At 43.3% G+C, this 21226-nt stretch overlaps 1 protein-coding gene across 1 annotated transcript in view; it reads left to right on the top strand.

Moving 5' to 3' along the window:
* The first annotated feature begins 304 nt into the window (after positions 1-304).
* Positions 305-21226, top strand: part of Tiam2 (T-cell lymphoma invasion and metastasis 2) — an 89503-nt gene continuing 68581 nt past the window's right edge. The window contains exons 1-5 of the mRNA XM_013026927.1: positions 305-384; positions 2277-3443; positions 10352-10787; positions 13422-13594; positions 14573-14797. Of these exons, the coding sequence (XP_012882381.1) occupies positions 2283-3443; positions 10352-10787; positions 13422-13594; positions 14573-14797 (1995 nt within the window). The 5' untranslated portion in view covers positions 305-384; positions 2277-2282. The remainder of the gene's footprint in view (positions 385-2276; positions 3444-10351; positions 10788-13421; positions 13595-14572; positions 14798-21226) is intronic.

The following is a 21226-nucleotide window of genomic DNA, read 5'->3' as shown; positions in this document are numbered from 1 at the left end:
CTGAGGTTTTTTCCCTGGGTGCAGTGGTGAAGGATGAGTCAGGTGTGACTCACTTGAACACTCTCACCTGCTTTCCCTTGAAACAAAGGCAGACTTTGGGTTGATGGGTGGACAGTTGTGGCTTCCTTCACATCTTCAAATAGCCTTGATGAGTCAGGCAGTTCACAGACATCTCATTACTCTGACAGTGATGTCTTCTACACAAAACCTTTGCTTTTGCTTTTTGGGGAGCTGAGTGTACAGTGCTTGAGGAAGTTTTCTCCTATTCTTGTTTTTCAGAGTCACTTCATGGATGACAGGTGCTTGTAATGCCACTGCGCTGCTCCAAGACCATGTAAGGCCCACTGACCATTAACCCCGCTCAGAGCCGAGACAGGTGTGCAGGTAATCATGTGTGCTGCTAATAACAGAGGTCAAGGGTTATTTTGTTCCAGTGATATAGATTTAAAAAGTTTTAATACATGTTACCAAAGGAAAGTCAATCCATTTAACTTCTGTTTTATGGCTGGGTATTCTTAGCTATGCAGGAATTAAAATCTACTGACTATACTTGGAAAATAGGAGCTATCGCCTCCTATTTACCCCCCCCCCCAAAGTGACACACTGGTTAAAATGGAAAAGTAAAGATTTGGAGAAGACCTTAACTTTGTCCTTGGCTTAACTAATAAGCTTCTTGAGAAAAGTATGGTTTTGAAGGGAGTTTAAAAGAATCTAATGGTTAAAAAGATTTTTTTTTTATGATAGCCACATTGTCAATTGTAACATCAGTTGTAACATTTTTCTCTTGTCATGTTCTAACGTGAGGATAACGAAGTCCTTACATAAGCTCTAGGCATTGATTTTATTGAAATTTTCTTTCTTTTTAAAAAAATTTTTAAAATGATGTTAAGTAATTAAACAAAGAGGTTAAACTTCCCTAAGTCAGGTTATGAGTATAAAGCATCTTGGTCAATGACACCCTCTCCATTGTTCTCCCCCACGATTCCCGCTCCTATCCTGACCCTCCAGTGATATACTTCAGTCTTTATATACTGTACAATGAATATAATGACTGCAGTTGCTCATCCTTCTTCTTTTCATGAACTATTTTTCTTGCCCAAATGAGAGCAGCTCCCTGTCTTAAACCTTAGCCTCATTTTGAGAACTTAAGTCCTTTTCTATGCTGATATTCCTAGTTTGTATGATAATGAAAATGTCAGTGGTGCCTGGTACCTGGAGTTATATTAATTATAAATGTGAGAGGTTCTTATGTAACTTCTAATGCACCAGTACTCTCTATTTGAGCATTCTGCAGCTGCAGATTTAACCAACTGCACAATGGACATATTTACACTAAATGTACCTGTACTAAGCACGTACAATCCTTTCTTGTCATTATTCCTTAAGCAATACAGGACAACAACTCTATATAGCATTGACATCATATTATAGTCTAGAGTAGGTTTAATGTTTACATGAGCTGGATGCTGGTGGCTCACGCCTATAATCCTAGCTACTTAGGATGCTGAGATCTGAGGACTGAGGTTTGAAGCCAGCCTTGGCAGAAAAGTCTATAAGACTCTTATCTTCAATTAACCAACAAAAAAACAAAGGTAGAGGTGTAGCTTGAATGGTGGGACACCAGCCTTGAGCAAAAAAGCCAAGCAAAAGCATGAAACACTAAGTTTAAGCTCTAGTACTGGCTGGCGCGTGCGCGTGCGCACACACACACATGCATACATACACACACATGTATACATTAAATTTGTTGGTTCTAGGCAAATACAACACTATTTTACATCAAGGACTTCAGCATGTAAGATTTTGGAAGGTGTGAGGATCCCAGAACCAAATCCCCAAATGTTATGCGACTTCTTAGTTCTCATTTGTTGTGTAATGAGAATGCATCTTGCTGATCATCGCGTGTCCCTGTGTCTGGACTGATGGAGTAGCGGCACTTTTCCCATGGGTTCTTCAAGAATCCTTAGCTCAAAACCTGTCAACACCAAGTCTGAAGGATGTTTCTGCCTGCAGCTGATTTTTATGCCTGTTGGATTTCTGCATTAATAACATATCATCGATAATGTGCTTAAAATAACAAGCACATGGGGGTGATGCTGTCTGTGTGAGTAGCCTTGCACCATCAGGAGTAATTCCTGTAACTCCTCCTTTTGAGTCATACCCAGCAGAGAAGGAAGCTGTAAAATATTTAGGACATTACTTTGCTTGCAAAGTTCTATCGTAGTGGGGTGTAACTTAGGCCATGGCTCTTACTGATGTAACTGTTCTTAATTTAGGTTAACATGGGGAACTCTGAGAGTCAGTACACCCTCCAAGGATCGAAAAGTCATAGCAATGCCATTACTGGTGCTAAGCAGAAGCCTTGCTCTCTGAAAATACGCAGCAGCCATGCCAAAGACGAGAAGTCTTTGCACGGTTGGACTCACGGAAGCAGTGGAGCAGGCTACAAGTCCAGGTCGCTGGCCCGAAGCTGCCTTTCTCATTTCAAGACTCATCAGCCTTACGCCCCGAGACTCAGTGGATCCACAGGCAAAGTCTCCAAAGGCACCGTCTACCCCAAGCACAGGGTGAACACCCCAGGACCTGACCTCCAGGGCAGCGACCCCTTCCACTATGTCAGCCGCGAGCCAGCAGATAACCACATCACCTCCAGAGACTGCAATGGACACCTTCTCAACTGCTACGGGAGAAATGAGAGCATGGGCTGCACCCCACCCGGGCAGGACCGCCGCAGCCCCAGGGTGCTCATCAAGACGCTGGGGAAGCTAGATGGCTGTTTGAGGGTCGAGTTCCACAACAGTGGAACCCACAGCCAAGGGTCTGCTGAGGACCCCGGTGGGCCAGTGCAGCTGCTGAGGTACTCGCCTACGTTGGCATCAGGGGCCTCCCCAGTGCCGGATGCCAGGAGGGACTCCAGCGCCGACTCCCCAGCCAGCCAGCGCCCTTCTCCCACCGACTCCCGCCTGCGCTCCAGCAAGGGCAGCTCACTGAGCTCTGAGTCCTCCTGGTACGACTCCCCTTGGGGCAATGCTGGAGAGCTGAGCGAGGTGGAGGGCTGCTTCTTGGCCCCCAGCACGCCCGACCCCAGCTTCCCGCCCTCCGATGCCAAAAAGCCTTTCAACCAAAGCTCTTCCCTTTCCTCCCTCCGAGAACTCTACAAAGATGCCAACCTGGACAGCCGCTCCCCCTCGGGCATCTGCCTTTCCGATGACTATATCGGCTCCCATGCCAGTCTTGGCAACCGTGTCTCCTTTGCCTCTGACATCGATGTGCCATCCAGGGTGGAGCACAGAGACCCTGTCCAGTATGGTTCCTTCACCCTCCCCTGCCGGAAGTCCAAAGCCTTAACTGAAGACACTGCAAAGAAGGACACCCTCAAGGCCAGAATGCGACGCATCAGTGACTGGACAGGAAGCCTCTCCAGGAAGAAGAGGAAACTCCAGGTGAGTGTCCTCATCAGTAAAGCAGGGCTGGTGGGAGGAGCCAGCAAAAGGGGAGTCAGTGTAAGACCTGGCACATCTTTTCAGGTATGGGTTTTTACTCTTAAGCCCACAACTTCCATGTTGACATACTTTAACTCAGGCTGAAAACAAAACTCCACTGGTGGCTTGAACCACAGATGGATTTATCGCAGGCCTAGAGTCTGGGAGGTCAGAGTTTCAGAGTTCCAGCAGCCTTCACACTCAGTCCTCACAAGGCACTAATCCCTTCGCAGGCCCCACCGTCTGCCTCATCTGTGTACCCCTGTGCCATGCAACATCCTACTACGGGGTTAAAGTTTTAGCACAGGATTTGGATGAGGGGAGGAGTGTTCGGTCCACAGCACCTGTGTTCTGTGCCTGTGATCTTCACAGGACTAATTTAAAGCTGGTCCCACCTGTTCTTACAAAGTGCAGACCTGGGGACAAGTCCTGGATGAATTGTTTCTGACGGTTTTGCACAGCCTTATTCTCTAACTTCAAAGAAAAAGGAAAAGTACTAGATGGTTTATTTTTTTGATAAGTAGGGAGCTGACAATGTGTCTGTGCATATAATCTGACCACCTCCTCATGTAAATAGCTAACCAAACTCTTTTTTTAAAAATGTCTCCTATGAAGGGAGATATAATAAAAATATAATGCTGATAAAATAAGAATCAGGATGATAGATGATGTCTGGAACACTAGTACTCAGGAGGCTGAGGTCTGAGGATTGTAGTTTGAATCCAGTCTGGGCAGAAAATGGCCTTGAGATTTCCCTTCCAATTAACCAGCAAAAAGCTGGGCTGGAGGAGTGGCTTAAGTGGTAAAATATCAACCCTGAGCAAGCAAGCTGATAGCGCAGTGGTCTGAGTTCAAGCCACAGTACTGGCACACACAATAATCAGAATGTATTAATAATAATAGTAATCCATTACTACTAGTACTAATACTGATATTAGTTCCTTTAATTGTATTAATAGTGCCTTTATTAGTATATAGAGTTTTAATATAAGAATGAAGTGACTCAGCCATCAGGAATGAAAAGTGATCTTTTAAGTAACTTAGAGATCTTGCTAGGTCTTGGTAATGTCCTTCTGCTTTTACTGTGTACATGTATGTGTTGTTGAGAATTAAATCCAGGGCCTTACAAATGCTGGGCTAGCACTCTACTACTGAGCTTCATATTAGCTATTTGTTCTAACTTTTAATGCTTTTAAAATACTTTAAAAAATGAATAGAAGAAATGCAAGCTGGGCACTGGTGGCTCACGCTGTGATCCTAGCTACTCAGGAGGCTAGATCTAAGGATCATGGTTCAAATCCAGACCAGGCAGGAAAGTCCATGAGACCATTATGTCCAATTACCACAAGAAAACCAGCAGTGGTACTGTGGCTCAACGTGGTAGAGCACTAGTCTTGAGCAAAAGAGCTCAGGGACAGCACCCAGTCCCTCAGTTCAAACCCATGACTGACAAAACAAAACAAAACACTGTGATGAAAATGAACTGTACAACTTGGGGGCGGTGGGACTAGGAGGGAAAACAGGGAGAGAGTAAGGAAAGGGTGACATCGTCCAAAAAGAAATGTACTCTTTACCTGAATTATATAACTGTAACCACTCTAAACATTGCCTTTATAATAACAATAAAAATAAATACTTCTTAGGTGAAGACACAGAGTAGTAGGGATTTCTTTAACCTTTTCCTCCCAGTTTCCATTTCCCAATTGACCGCAATTGAGTCCTATGAGGAAAGGAGCCCCTGTGGACGTCCAGGCTGTGGCCCACATGCACACTGAATTCCGGTGTTAAAGAACTAGCTATGTTCAGCTGTCATCTTCCATGTCTCCTGGTTGGTTCTGCCATGGAGCCCATTACCCCATGTCTCTGTGTTTCTCGTCTGTGTGTATGGGCTGGCTTACATGTGTCTGTACCAGATCCACTAGCTTGAGTTCTCAGTTCAGAAGCAGAACAGTTGCTGCTGTGTCACGTTCTGTCAGGTGTAGGTCATCGTCCTGTCCCCTCCTTCCCCCCAGGCTTCCCACAGGAGCCAGACCTCCTTCATTTTTGTGTCATACACAGAACTTAAATCTAAACCATTTCTTGTGTTGGTAGAGAACAATAAGTAACAATATAGTAAACAGGATTTAAAAGCCAGAATGTACTCCTCATTTAATGCAAAGGAAGCTCAAGAGTCAAGCAGATGGAATGTCCTTCCCGGAGAGTCTCCGTCAGTGGCAAGGCAGGGTCAGTGCCCAATTGGAGTGTGCTTTACTTAGCTACACACCCAAGCTGTTGTTCATAACCACTATTAAATGTGATTCAGTAGGAAGACGGAAAATTATTTTAAAAACTGGGAGGACAGCCTTTAGTTTTGCTTATGTTCCTACAATTGATAGTCTATAAATACAAATGAGATTTTCACTGGCCAGGCCTTTCTTTTCCTTTCACAATTTAAGATAAAGGTAGGGACTAGAGGCTTAAAAAAATGTAATCCAAACATAAGAACAGTTTGTGATAATAATATGCCCTCATAAGGCATCAAAGCAATATCTACTGTCTCTCACACTGAGAGTAATAGTTTTAGAAAGTCTTATGGGATGGATAGACATTTGTCTTTGTTTTTAAAACAAGCGGTACCCCAAAAAGCAGCTCTTTCTGTATAGGGCTCTTCACCCATCCATGTTAGTGAGAACCTGAAAGCAGATTATTCTTTGAAAAAACATATACAACTGAAAAGGAATATCACACTAATTATGAGGGTTGAGACATAGAAGGGAGGGAGAATATGTACTAGAGAGTAGTAAGTGCTTCGTGCAGATGAACTCTTTATATTAATCAGTTTTATCAGTCAGGCTAGGCTAGGTTTTGCTGAGGTGACAAAGCCCCTTGATTAAATATGTGGTTCAACACAACCAAGGTTTATTTCTCACTTTCACTGTGCAACCGTCACAGTCAGATGGTGGTTCAGGTCTTCATTATTCTCCAAGACCCCTGAACCTGGGGCCAGAGCAGCTACCACTGACAATACTGTAAACAACTATGGCAGAAGAAAAGAAAGTTGTGTGTTGGCTTTTGAAGCTTTCCTCCAAAATTAACACATTTGACTTCTGTTCAATGGTATTGGCATAGGAAGGCATAAGGCCATGGCTAAGTTCAGGGGAAGGAGGGGGCGGGGCATGATTCTATCAGGTGCTCAAGAGGAGAGCTGGGGATACTTGGTGGCTACTCTGAATGAGGGCCACTGCAGATTTGTTGCAGAGTAGATTTAGGACACACAAGCCCTCAGTGGCTGGCCTTCTGTGTTTAAAATTCTCAGCATCCTCAGCCCAGTAGGAAGGAGAGTAGCATATGAACACTACCAACGTGATAATTTTCTATTTTCTTCCAGAACATGAGGAATGGTGACCTTTAAGGAGTTAAATGACATCTTTCCCCCAGTTTTACTGGGGTATAATTGTCAAATGGACATGACATATATTTGAAGAATACAACCTGATACTTTAAAATACATATACATTGAAAGTGATCCCAACAGTTAAGCTAGTCATTATGTAACATAGTTAACCTTCTCTTGTGGTGAGAACATCTAAGATCTACTTTCTTAGCAAGGTTCAGGTACACAGACAGTATAAACGATAGTCATAATACTGGACATTAGATCTCCAGAACTTACTTATTTTGTGTAACTGAAACATTGCAATTTTTGACAAACACCTGTTTCTCTACCCCCTGGCCCCTGACAACCTCCTTTTTACTCTCCTCTCATGTGTTTCACTGTTTTGTGTTCATATGTGAGTGAGATTGTGTGGTATTTGTATTCCTATGTCGTGACACTTCTTGAAGACTTCTCTACTTTTAGCTGTAGTGCCTTGCCATCAAGACACACTAACTATTTCTTGTTTGTCTGATGGGGCAGAGATGAAATCATGTCCTTTGTGTATGTATAAAGCAAGCACCTTAGTGTTACAACCATAACACAGCTATTGAGAATTCTATTAGGACCTCTCTAAAGAAACTTTAAAAACAATTAGAGCCCCCCCTTTTTTAATCAGTTGTAGGGCTTTAACTCTGAGCCTGGGCACTGTCCCTGAGCTCTTCAGCTCAAGGCGAGTGCTCTACCACTTGAGCCACAGTGCCACTTCTGGTTTTCTAGTGATTAATTGGAGATAAGAGTCTCATGGCCTCTCCTGCCTGGGCTGGCTTTGAACCTCAATCCTCAGATCTCAGCCTCTTGAGTAGCTCGGATTACAGGCATAAGCCACTGGTGTCCAGCGAGCCCTTTTCTCTTTAGCCTTACAGTCTGTCAGTGGCTATTAGATAGAAAGTTTTAGGAATTGATCAGCCCCTGGAAAAATGTTTAGTTCAGTAGACAGATCATAGCAAATGCTAATATGCAACATATCCACATGTCTGTAGGAGAAGATTCTTGCTTTGTGCTGGTTGAAGATTTAAGTCAGTCCTCCAGCTCGTAGTCTCTGTGTTGTGAGAAACAATGACAACAGTGTGTATAGATCAAACGGACCACTGACACTTAGGCGTCTCTCTGGCAAAGTCCGGCTTGTTCTGAAGCAGAGGAAACCCCCGTGTTTGTGGGGAACATCTAACTAAAACAAGGCTAACACCAGCTGAGAAGTGTTTCTTCATCTCCTAGGAGTCCTTGAAGACTAACAGAGTAACAATTACAACACAATTTGAAAACACTTTGGAAGCCTCTGTGGTGACTCAGCACTGGCTCATTTGCTCTGTTTTTAAAGGCATCTGTGTATAAGTGAACAAGACTCTGAGACATGGTGTAAGCACAGTAGAAAATAATATTTTCATTAGTAATATCTGTGTTTGGGGCTCAGTTGTTTTTAGCTTCTTGTACTTGGAAATACTCTTTGGTTAGTGATGGTGATTTTCCAGCCTAAGACAGCAAGGAAATGCTATTGATGAAATTTCTGGAAAGAAAGGTTCTCCACATTGTGGGACAAAGTACGGCCTTTCCTCAGTGTCCTGGGCCTGCTCTCCTCCATCTTATCTTAATGCACAAGGAAATATTACTGAAAGCCCACCAGGAGCTGAGTAGACAGCGAGCTTAGATTTCTTTGCAGCTACCTTAATGCAAGCTGTAAATTTGAAATGTGAGCATCTTTTGAGGCAGAATTGAGGGTTACTTCTTGGTGAAAAATCAAATTACTGCTGTTCACCAAGGAGTGGCTCACATGAAGGATAGCTTTAGTGAAAAGCAAGCTAGACATAGAACCAACACTTTTGTGCTTTTAGCTCTATGTCAGTGCCTCTGGTCTTCATAGGTGGCTGCAGTAGTTATATCTCTGTGAATATTATTTAGAGCTGCTTGTGTTTAATCAGCATTGAAGTTACTTTGGTATCTCCAGTGGGATACAATATATTCTCAAATAAAAGGATGTGAATGGGAGAAAAATGTTCTTTTCTGGAAAGAAATTCCCAAATTAAGTAAGAACTATGAATCATGATAAAGAAGCTACAGTTCACTAGGCAGTACCCTTGATGTAAGTAATCCTTGGTGCAAGTTTTTTTTTTTTTTAAATAGGAAATGGGAAAATAAGGTCTAGAAATCTAGGTCTAGGCTGTGGCCAGAGGTTTTGAAGATTATGTTTGCCAAAGAGAGAGGGAGAAAATCTTTTTTTTTGTATAACAACACCTGATTCCTATCCTCACTACCCTGTCTGGAGTGATTCTCTAACTTCATTTTCAGGTGATCTAGGAGAAAAATAGATTATGAGAATTTGAATTCTTCCTGGAAGACATTGATTTATAGTCAGAAAGGAGGGGGAAAATGCCAGAAATCTTCACTAATGTGTTTAAAATATATTAGTTTTGGGGCTGGGAAGTGGCTCAGTGGTAGAGTGCTTGCCTTGCATGCCTGAGGCCCTGGGTTCGATTCCTCAGCACCACATAAGCAAAAAGGAAAAAGCCGGAAGTAGCGCTGTGGCTCAAGTGGTAGAGTGCTAGCCTTGAGCTGAAGAGCTGAGGGACAGCACCCAGGCCCAGAGTTCAGGCCCCATGACTGGACCCAAAAAAACAAACAAACAAAAAAAAATATTAGTTTTTTCTTTCTTTTCCTTCCAGAAGTTTGGGGGTTTGAACTTAGGTTCTTAGACTTGCTTGGTTGGTGCTCTGCTACTTGAGCCACCTTCCTGCCCTGCTTTTTGCTGATTATGGGGGGGATGGAGTTTAGTGAACTTTTCTGCCTGTGATGGCCTCAAACCGTGATCTTCCAGATTTTAGCATTAAAGTAACTAGGATTATAAGTGTAAGCCAACAACTAGATATACTAGTTTCTCTTTCTTTCTCTTTCCCTTTCTTTTTCTCTATCTCTATCTCTTTGTCTTTCTTTTTCTGTGTGTGTGTACCATTTCTAGGGTTTGAACTCAAGGCTCAGTTGCTGTCCCTGGGCTCCTTTGCTCAAGGCTAGTGCTCTACCACTTGAGCCACACCTCCACATCCAGCTTTTTTTTTCTTGGTGGTTAATTGGAGATAAGAATCTTGTGGACTTTGCTGCCCAAGTTGGCTTCAAACCTCGATCCTCAGATCTCAGCCTCCTGAGTAGCTAGGATTACAGGTTTGAGCCATAGGCACCCAGCTCAGTTAGGTTCTTGATATAAAATAGAGGTTAGACTTAGGAGAGACAGTTGGTGTCTTATTTGCCTCTTTAAGTGTTGACTGTGTGGATATAAATTGGGGTGGATAACACTTTCTAAAATTCTTCCTGGTTGGGAGGTGTGATGATTTAAGGTGTTTCTTATTACAAGGATCTTGCTTTGTAGCACCACTATTAGCCATCCCCAGTGGTCCACTGAGGCTGTGCTGAGGGAGGATGCTGTGACTACTGGAGCCTCTGATGGTTTCATTTCTGTCACAAACAGGAGCCAAGGTCCAAGGAGGGTAGTGACTTCTTCGACAGCCGCTCTGATGGGCTGAATGCAGATGTGCAGGGACCCTCTCAGACATCTGCCTTCCTGTGGTCCGGAGGCTCGGCCCAGATCCTGTCTCAGAGAAGCGAATCCACTCAGGCGATTGGCAGTGATCCCCTCCGACAGAACATTTACGAGAATTTTATGCGGGAGCTGGAAATGAGCAGGACCAACACTGAGCACGTAGACACATCTACAGAAACTGTGGAGTCCAGCAGCGAGTCACTCAGCTCCCTCGAGCAACTGGATCTGCTCTTTGAGAAGGAGCAGGGTGTGGTCCGCAAGGCTGGGTGGCTCTTCTTCAAGCCCCTTGTCACCCTGCAGAAAGAGAGGAAGCTGGAGCTGGTGGCCCGGAGGAAGTGGAAGCAGTACTGGGTGACACTTAAAGGTAAGTAGCCCAGCTCGCCAAGGAGTATGATGACTGTTTTCTTCAGCTGTGTTCTCCTGGGAATGGCCACTGAGACTAGCATTGATGTGAGATAATATGAAGGGTTCACAAACAGAATCTTATGGCAAACTACACTGCAAATACTCTGAGGAACTGTATAGTATAGTCTACTTACTGTTCACATATATGTATAGATGTGTATAGCATCTATACATATATGTGAATAATATATACATACATATATACATTACGCTTGTATTCTATATAAGCAGTCTAGTAAGAAAAATTTCACTTTTAAATTTATCTCATGTGTATTACTGCATTGTTCCTTGATACTTTTGCTGCATCTGGAAAAAAAACACACCTAAATATCTACCAAATGTGGTTAAACTTATTTGGAATATAGGTCTTGAATTTCATATTCTGTACTTGTTCAGAACTACAAAATAGTACTCTTCCTAGCTTGAATAGTATCTGGATCACTCCACTTTGATGAACTAAAAAAGAAATTGTTATCAAATGTACTTTTCCTTTTTCCTCCTTTGTCCTCCTTCCTTCCATATCTTTTTCCCTCCTCCCCTCCCCACCTTCCTTCTTTTTCTTCTCATGTGAAGGAAACAGAAGCTAGAATTTTAGAAGCAGGAATGTGTTAAGCTAATAAAAGCACTGCCATTTAAAAATCAGAATCACTTTGCCTAGTTTGGTTGTGTAGATTTGAAGAAATCTCAGTATCTCATGAGGAAGCATGAAGCCCTCAATGCATACAGTGTTGATTTATACAGAGGCTACCAGGAGAAGTAGCCTTGTGACCTCTAGCATTTCTGCACAGCTCTTCTGCTGCTCTATCATAAGAGCTGAATGTAGTGGTTGAAATCATTATCAGGTGATACCCTTTCCCAGTCTGGAAGAAAGCAGAAAGGTGAATCACATGTGTTGACAGTATATGTGTGAAATACCTAGAGTTCTGCTTTTCTCCCTCTGTAGCTTTCCTTTGTCCTCTGTTTAGAAATAAGAGTCTCAGGGATTTTTCTGTCTGGGCCGGCTTTGAGCCTCTATTCTCAGATCACAGCCTTCTGAATAACTAAGACTGGAGACATGAGCCACCAATGCTGAGCTTCAGAATTACCCTTTTTAACAGAGGTAATTGTGCTCTCTGTCTGCCTTTTCCAATGAGCAAATTATATGTGACTTGTAGGGACATCCTAGGCTGAATAGTTGGCGATGTCCCTCAAAACTCACACTGCACGGTGTCAGGAGGGGGGCTACCTGTGACAGGCCTGCAGAAGACGGAGTGACAGTGAGGGGACAGAAAGTGACAAAGAAAAGGTGCATTTAAGGAAGGACTGAGACTGTCTCCTATTTTTATGGCCTCTGTTCTTGTCTTCAAGCCCTCTACTTGTGGGTTTCTTTCTGCCATTGTGGCAAGAATAGCATCCACTGTCATTCCTCCAGGCCCCCTTCAAGGGCACTGTGGAAACTGTTCAAATTGAAACCTGGGGAAATTGTTTTCAAAAGGAGGAGGGGGAAGGCGGAAGGAGAGTGACAGAAGAGGTGAGATTGATTGGATACATTGTATACATGCATGGAAATGTCACAAGGAAGCATCTCCTTGTACAACTGATGGGTGCTAATAAAATAAATCATTTCCAATAATTATAAGGGGATTCCTATCTAATCATTAAAGAAGACCATTAGTAATGTCTACATGTAATACTTTACAAGCTTATTGGGGGAAAATAAGTACTTAAAAGTATATGTAAACCAGGTACCAGTGGCTCACACTTGTAATCCTAGCTACTCATGAGGCTGAGATCTGAGGATCACAGTTTTAAGATAGCCTGGGAAGGAAAGTCTGTGAGACTTCTATCTCCAATTAAATGCAAAAAGCCAGAAGTGGGGGTGTGACTGAAGTGGAAGATCACCATCTTTGAGTGAAAAAGCTAAGGGACAAGCACCCACACCCTGAGTTGAAGCCCCGGTTACAGCACACACACAAAGAAGTCTAGTTATCAGCACTTTTAGAGTATTGTTTGAAACAGACATGTATTTGTGGGATAAAATAATACACTAAATTCAATTATTTGACATGCGTCTGGAGGATAAGCTGGGCACTTGATCATAAGTAGCCAAGTTTCTCATGACCATAATTGTAAATGTAATTAAGAAATATGGGACTTTCTTTGGCTTTCCATATTTAGATTTCATAAATAATAGTGTTGTACTTAAAAACGAGGAGCCAGAGGGCCTCCATTCATATCCCTGCTCAACTGCGGTCTACCTGTGGGACCCACACAGGAAGACTCCATGTTTTGGAATTGTCATCTCTTCAGCAGAGGTGAACAGCCATGTTCTCCTAACAGGATAGCTTGAGTTAAAATGACCCAGTGTGCAGAGAACCTGGAGGAGTTAAACACACATGCGGTACATTATGCCTCGTTTTCATTCCAATTCATATCATGCAAGTAAGCCAGCTTTTCCTTACCACATTTGTAAAGCAGCCACCTCAGTCAGGCCTTGGAGGTGTTTTCAGATGTATAATTTACCTTCTCATGTCCGTCCGTTCCCGGCCCCCCACCTCCTCCCTTGTCCTCAGGTCCTGTGGCACAGACTTTACTTGGCCTCTATCTCTCCTAGGCTGCACCCTGCTGTTTTATGAGACCTATGAGAAGAACTGTGCTGAACCCCGCATTGGGCCCAGGAGCGCCCTCTTTGTGGAGGACAGCATTGTGCAGTCTGTCCCGGAGCACCCCAAGAAGGAGCATGTGTTTTGTCTCAGCAACTCCTTTGGAGATGTCTACCTTTTCCAGGTACTGCTGGTTTTGTGCAAACAGAGCTGGAAGCGATGGCTTCTGTGTGATTTAGGTGAGATGAAAGCCAGTCACCAGTGGCTCACACCTGTAATCCTGCTACTCAAGAAGCTGAGATCTGAGGATCCAGGTTGGAAGCCAGCCAGGGCAGGAAAGTCTTCAGTTAACCAGCAAATAAGTCAGAAGTGTTCAAGTGGTAGAGCACCAGCCTTGAGTGAAAAAGCTAAGGGATAGTGCCCTTAGCTTCAAGCCCCAATATTGGTGTGTGTACATGCATGCACACACACAAAGTTCAAAAGAACTAAAAGGTAAATAGAGTGAATACTTCGTTAGGCTTTGAATTAGGACCTGAGCAGGAGACATTGTCATCTGTTAACTGTCAGTGCCAGAGGTCCAGTCCAGTCATTGTGACAGCAGGCCTTGCCCAGGTGCCTGTTAAATGCCAGGCTATGGCCTATGGGATGGAAACTCACAATCCCTGCCTGCAAATAGTTCACAGTGTAGAGAATGTGATGTCCATGATGTCTGCAGCAGAGCTTTTTTTGGGAAGCCTGCAGAAGTCCAGGCAGTGGAAGTCAAGCCACAGGTCTCTGGGAAGTCCTGTGGACGTATGCTATGAGGTTCCTTTCCCTGTGGAAACTGGTCAGGAGGTTCAAGTTCAGGTGATCTGCTGTTAACATTTGTGGCCACTTTGTAGCAAGTGTTTACTTGCAAGATCAGAGGAAATTTTGGAGAGTACTTTCCTTAATTAAAAAAATGTTATTATAAAGGTGATATACAGAGGGGTTACAGTTATATAAGTCATGTAGAAAGTACATTTCTTTTTGGACAATGTCACCTCTTCCTTCCCTCTTTCCCAGTTTTTCTCTCCCATCCCCACCCATAAGTTGTATAGTTCATTTTCAACATAGTGTCTAGTGAGTACTACTGCTCATTTGTTTAGAGAGTATCTTGTGTTAAAATATTTTCTATGTTCAGGCCACTAGCCAGACAGATCTGGAAAACTGGGTCACAGCCATACACTCTGCGTGTGCGTCCCTTTTTGCAAAGAAGCATGGGAAGGAGGACACAGTGCGCCTGCTGAAGAGCCAGACTCGAGGCTTGCTCCAGAAGATTGACATGGACAGCAAGATGAAGAAGATGGCGGAGCTGCAGCTGTCCGTGGTCAGTGACCCCAAGAATAGGAAGGCCATTGAGAACCAGGTATCTGTTACCTCACATGTACTTACAGCTGGCAAATGCAGACTTACATGTGCTAGTCATTCTTACACTTGGGATAATAAGTTCTGTGGCTTTGCAGTTGAAGTTCTTGGTGGCTGGGTTTTTTTGTGTGTAATGAGGGTGATATGATTATACGCTTTGCAGTCTTTGGCAGGTGTAAAGGTACAGACTGAGCAATGCTTTGCCTGAAATGCTTGGGACCAGAAGTGTTTTAGATTTGGAATGTTTTTCTTAAGATTTTTCTATATTTTGGAATATTTGCCTCTATACAAAATATATATGTATGAAATATTTTAGTTGCATTAAATATGAGCATGTGAAATATCTTAGAAATGAGACTTCCAGCTGGGCACCACCAGTAGCTCATTCCTGTAAACCTAGCTATTCAGGAGGCTGAGATTGTGATTCAAACTGTCCCAGACAGGAAAGTCTGGGAGACTCTTATCTCCAGTGAATCACCCAAAAGTCGGAAGTAGAGCTGTGGCTCAAGGAGTGAGAGTGCTTGTGAGCACAAAAGCTCAGGGACATTACTCAGGCCCTGAGTTCAAGCCCGAGGACTGACAAAAAAAAAAAAAAAGGCCTCCACATCTGAACAAAATTTACTTTTGATTCATGTATATCATATATGTATATCTAGTATGTCATGTTGTAGTATTTTTAGTGGTTTTGTGCATGAAGCATTTTTATGAAACAATACTATGGAATGTTTCACTTGTGTCAGATTGGCACTTATATACATTTTGAAGTTGTGCATGGTGATACATACCTATAATCCCAGCACTCAAGATGCTGACATAGGAATATCATCAGTTGAAGGTCAGCTTGGGCCATGTAGTGAAATTTGGTCCTCAGATACAAACAAAAGCAATTGGATTTTTACTCCCTTTCTTATTTTTTGAATTAGAAGTGCTTAATCTATATATTATAATATTTTATGAACAAATCTTTATTATTTTCCTATAGTCAGTGGTACCTTCTTATCTCTCATATGCCATCACTTATAAACATAAAACTACTGAAAGATTACATGCGTAAGATTCTACTCTAAAAGATGATTTCGAAGTGAGTGCTCGGTTTGGTGTAACAGAGTTATTCAAAGAACAGCAGAGAATCTTTTAATTGAAACATGTCCACATACGTGTGAGAGGTAGTTCTTGTGCTACTTGCATTTTGGAGGAGATAAAGCAGCCTTTTAATTTCAGAGTTTCTCTGTATCATGGCAGGGGCCCTGGTCCTTGTTTCCTGGGATTAGCCAGTCAAAGCAGTTCCTATCAGTGATGGCGTGTGATGGGGAAAGTAGGCTTGTAGCTTATCTTAGCTCTCTTAAGCTTGACTTGGGAGCCATTGTTTAGACTTCTGGAAAAGATGCCCAGTTTGGAGTTTTCAGGTCCTTTTACTTAGTCAAATATTTAGGTTCAGGGAATGATAAGGAAAACTGGGCAACATTGAGAGAGTCCTAGACTGTCTCTTGTGTCCTTTAAAGTATGTCGGGCTTCCTTATGGCCACAAGAAATCTAAGCAAAGGCTTTTTTTAAAAAAAAAACATTTTAAATTTTCATTAAATATAATTTCATATTTTCTGTCTGTGGCTTGTAACTACTAGCTGATGTCACTGTGATTGTGGGGTGGAGGGCCAGGATATGGCTGAGAGGGCTGGAGAGCCTCTGCTCTTACAAAGAGTTTGGGTGATGAGTACTTGTGGTCCACCATAGGTTCTTTGATGGGCTCATTACATCAATTACTTTATGCATATCTTCTAAGAACAACCAGGTTTTCATTTCATGTCTCCCCTTCCCCATTTCCTGGCCCTTACCCACTTGTCTCTTCTCCTTGCTACCTTTCCTTTCTCCATTTCCCCATCCTGTGCACACCTTCTCTTTGGATGATCTTCAGAAATTCTATCTGAAAATGCCCTCACTGTAAGGGCAAATTTTTAAGGCAATAATGTAGTTATATTTTTCTCAAAGGGTTTTGCAATGGGTAATGGGAATTACCTACAGTTTTAAAAACATTGAAAAACAGAACTCACTGTCCCCAACTTCCAGGAGTTCAGAGAGGCTTCAGGAAAGAGCTCTTCGCTCCTCACTTGCAGATATGAAGCCTGAGAAATGTACAGGGGGTTGCACACATTGGGATTGTTTTTAGAAGATCTTTGTCTAGTGGGCTGGGAAGGTGGCTCAGTGGTAGAGCGCTTGCCTTGCATGCCTGAGGCCCTGGGTTCGATTCCTCAGCACCACATAAGCAAAAAGAAAAAGGCCGGAAGTAGCGCTGTGGCTCAAGTGGTAGAGCACTAGCCTTGAGCTGAAGAGCTGAGGGACAGCGCCCAGGCCCAGAGTTCAGGCCCCCCGACCGGGCCCCCCCCCCCAAAAAAAAAAAGATCTTTGTCTAGAAAGCAGAATGTGATGCTACAAAGGCCAAGCTTTTGCAAGACCAATTTAGGCCATGGTCCCCACCCATCCCATCCATGTAGTTTCCTCTCAACTGTGTTTTAAACTTCATAGAAGACCAGGGCTCTGTCTACTCACCATATAAATATCTCTACTCTTCCCTTGGAGACCCTGGCAGCCTCTGATCCAGTTATAATTTGTGCTCATAATTGCAGAAGGCAGTGTAGATTGTGTTATGCAAGATAAAGTCTCTGCAACAAGTTTTCTTTGAAGTTCGTGGGTAGAGAAACTCATGGTCAGGGCCCTTCCTTAATAAGAAGGCACCACCCTCATCATAACGGCTGTGTTTCATATTGTCACGAGGTCACATGCTCTGCTTAAAATAACCCCCCTTACCCTTTCCTCAGGCCTCTGCTGTTGCATGGAGCTGGGTGATGCAACTTTGCTCTGAGCGTATCCGATGTGGTTCAGACCAGGCCTTTCGGCCACATGGCGAGTGTGCCTTTGAAGTTGTGAGGGAGGAAGCGCTGTAAATTAAGGCCAGTTAGTACTTTATTTTCCTTTCCATTTATTATTTCAAACAAGTAAACAAGGCCAAAAACCTCATCACCCCCAGGCAGTGTTGGAGTCCTGCCACATGTCTCCCCAGCCTGTCTCATTAAGTGCCTTTCTAGGGGAGCAGGCCGCTTCCTGCTGGGGGGTGGAGGGAGAGGCTACAGGGTGGGGTAGTTAGATCGCTGGGGTGCTACAGCGGAGGGGGAAAATGCTCTGCTCAGGCCTTTGGGTTTTGCAAAATGTGGGCTTTGTTTCCTTTGTCTTTTTTTCTTTTGCCTATATTGAGACTTGAACTCAGGTCCTTACATTTTTGCTTGGCATTTTTGCTCACAGCTGGTATTCTACATTTGAACCATACCTCCACTTCTAGCTCTTTGCTGACTAATGGGAGATAAGTCTCTCTGATTTATCTGCCTGGGCTGGCTTTGAACTGTGATTCTCAGATCTTGGCTTCATGAGTAGCTAAGATTACAGGCATGAGCCACCAATGTTTGGGTTATAGGCTTCAGTTTCTTTCTTTCTTTCTTTCTTTCTTTCTTTCTTTCTTTCTTTCTTTCTTTCTTTCTTTCTTTCTTTCTTTCTTCTTCCTTCCTTCCTCTCTCTCTCTCTCTCTCTCTTTCCCTCCCTCCCTCCCTTCTTTCTTGCTTTCTTGCTTTGTCAGTCATGGGGCCTGAACTCTGGGCCTGTGAGCTGCCCCTCAGCTCTTCAGCTCAAAGCTAGCATTCTACCACTTGAGCTATGGTACCACTTCTGGCTTTTTCTGCTTATGTGGTGCAGTGGAATCAAACCCAGGGCATGCAAGGCAAGCACTCTACTACTGAGCCACCTTCCCAGCCCTTGGCTTCAGTTTTAAATGGTAGGGGGTAGATTGAATTTCCTTCCAGTGGGAAGCTGTGTTGAGGCGAGCACAGAGAACAGAGCTTTGTGGGAACTCTGGCATGGTGTACACCTGGGGATGAGGGGGTGACAGGAAGACCCTGGAGAGGACAGCAGTGGTAAGGGTGATTTGCAGGGACAGGCCAGTTTTAACAAGGTGCTGGGTGCAGGCTTTACTGAGTAAGCAGGAAGAAGAAGGTAGAGGCACCTGGGGACAAAAGAACAAGGTGCAGTGTAGTTCAGTGTGCGTTTCTGGCACCTGTGTCTCTGCCCTCAAGGTGCACCTGGCCCAGGAGGGCCATGGAGAGCGGAGCCTTTGGCCTCACTGTAATGGAATGTATTCAAAACAGTGAAGTTTACATGTGCTGAGAAAAAAGAAAGGGGAGATTTTTTTACCTCACAGGTAGTCATGGAAGACTTCCTGGGGGAGGAGGGCCTGAACACTGACTCAACTAGTGGATGGGGTGGAGACAGGCTTCTAGGCCCCCCTCTCGCCCTGCTCTACCTGGGACCCACCTCTACCCTCATGGTTCTTGGTTTCTCAGCGCCCTGAGTAGCTAGGATTGCAGGCATAAGCTACGAGTGCCTGGACCTAGACATTCATTTGTGAACATAAATATCAAGACATGGAATTAATAGCTCAACTTTGAAGGGGGAGCTTTCCTCGCTTTCAGCATCCAGACACAAAACATGGCAAATGATCTGAGCAAGAGAAACCCGTGCCACTGAACTTCCCATCGCAAAAGGAAATGCCACCACCGGCAAAATGACAGGGAAAACTCCAAAGCTTACCAAAAGCTCAATGTAGTCGTTTCCTCTTTGTTGTCATATTTAGTTAATGAGCTCGAGAGGTTGCAGCTGTAGAAAAGTGGGAAGGGAGAGATGAAGGCTAGTGATAAAAATAACAAATGAGTTGAATGGATTTAGTGTCACATTTAAAAAGATGACCAGCACATTCCTGCTATACCCAGCACTCTCAGAAAAATAGCTCCTACCATTTACTTACTTAATTGTAGCATTTGACTTAAAAGAGAATGCTTTTCCTTGTTGGTGGAATTAGCTAAAAAAAAAACAGAAACAAACAAAACCCTGCCCATTTCATACTTTCCAAACTTTAAACCCTATCTTCAAGGAAGAACCCATGAGTGATACAAAGTTTGCTAAAGTAGACTGGAGGTTAGAACAGATAGCTAGGGTTTAATCCATTTTTTCTGTTGTGTTTTCTTTCAGATCAGGCCCATTCAGATTTATAACCAATATATTTTCTCGTCTGCTCAAGCTGAGCAACCCATATTCTCTGACAATCTCTTATATCCCTTCCACAGTTTCAGTAACTATGTGGCAAGGGAATCAAATACTTGATAATTTTTTATCCAACCCACATCCTCACCTAAGTTCTATGACTGACTCTCTCTATAAAGAACACAGGATACATACTGTTTATAAAGGTGGAAGGGTTATGTGGCTAATGGTAGCTTGTCCTGCCACAGAGATTCAAAAAACAAAAGCTGTATTTAGTTCAAGGGTCTCCACATGCAGAATCAATAGAATATGTGCATGTAAGTGTGTGTGTTCAAGTGTGTTGTGTATGTGTGAATCTGTGTCTGTAATTGGCAATTATGAAGATATGAGAAAACCTCAACATCTTCAGAATAGGTCAGCAAGTTGGACCTTAGGAGAGCTGAGGGTGTATTCCTAGATTGAAGGTTTGCAGGCTCACAACCCAGAAAGAGCAAATGTTTTTCAACTGATTAAATGAGGCCCTCCAAATTGGGGAGTGCAATTTGATTTTTTTAATCTACCCATTTAAATGTTAGTATCATCCAAAATATCTCCAGAATAACATTTGACCGATGACTTGAGTACCTGGTGGCCCAACCAAGTAGAAAAAATAAAATTAGGATAAACCCATTATTGGAATAAAAGGTCACTTATCTGTTGAATTTTCCATTCAATTAAAATTTAAAAACATCTCTTCACTGTACAATGTAGAATTCACTGCAAGTTTGTTCTGGAGGGTGAGGCTCTGTTTGGGCACTAAACAACCTAGGCACCCGCTGCCAGGGAAACGATGTTGCTCTCATGTGGACACCTGAGCTCAACTCTTACTGCATGCCTTCCTCCCACTTGGGCCAGGAGGACCTGTGGAAGCCCAGCTTTGAGCCCTGCTCCCAAGGCTTGGATTGGCAGGCCTCTGGCCTTTCTTCACCCACAAACAGGCCTGTGAATGGAGGACAGACTTGTCTGTAGCCCACTGTGGTTGTGACACCTTGGAAGAAAGGAGAGTGGCCCTGGGTTTGACTGAGAGTTCATATGCATTGTATATGTGTTTACCAACTCATGACTCCTAAAGAAATGTGTAGGAATTTCAGTTATATTGATTTTTTTCAAATGTTCAGGTGGTTGATATTCTGTATGACACTTCAGTAAAATCTCTATTTGTCATCATAAAGTCTATTTGTTGTTTTATTTATTTTTGTACTGGGAATTGAACTTGGAACCTCACTCTTAATCTAAGGAACTCCAGTTCCTTTTCCTTTTGTCCCTCCCCTCTTTTTCCTTCTGTCCCTTCTCCTCCCCTCCTTTCTATTTG

Source organism: Dipodomys ordii, unplaced genomic scaffold, assembly GCF_000151885.1.
Source record: "Dipodomys ordii isolate 6190 unplaced genomic scaffold, Dord_2.0 Scaffold98, whole genome shotgun sequence".
Lineage (NCBI taxonomy): Eukaryota > Metazoa > Chordata > Mammalia > Rodentia > Heteromyidae > Dipodomys > Dipodomys ordii.
Note: the sequence above shows the minus strand (reverse complement) of the source record. Positions and strands in the feature narration are given on the sequence as shown.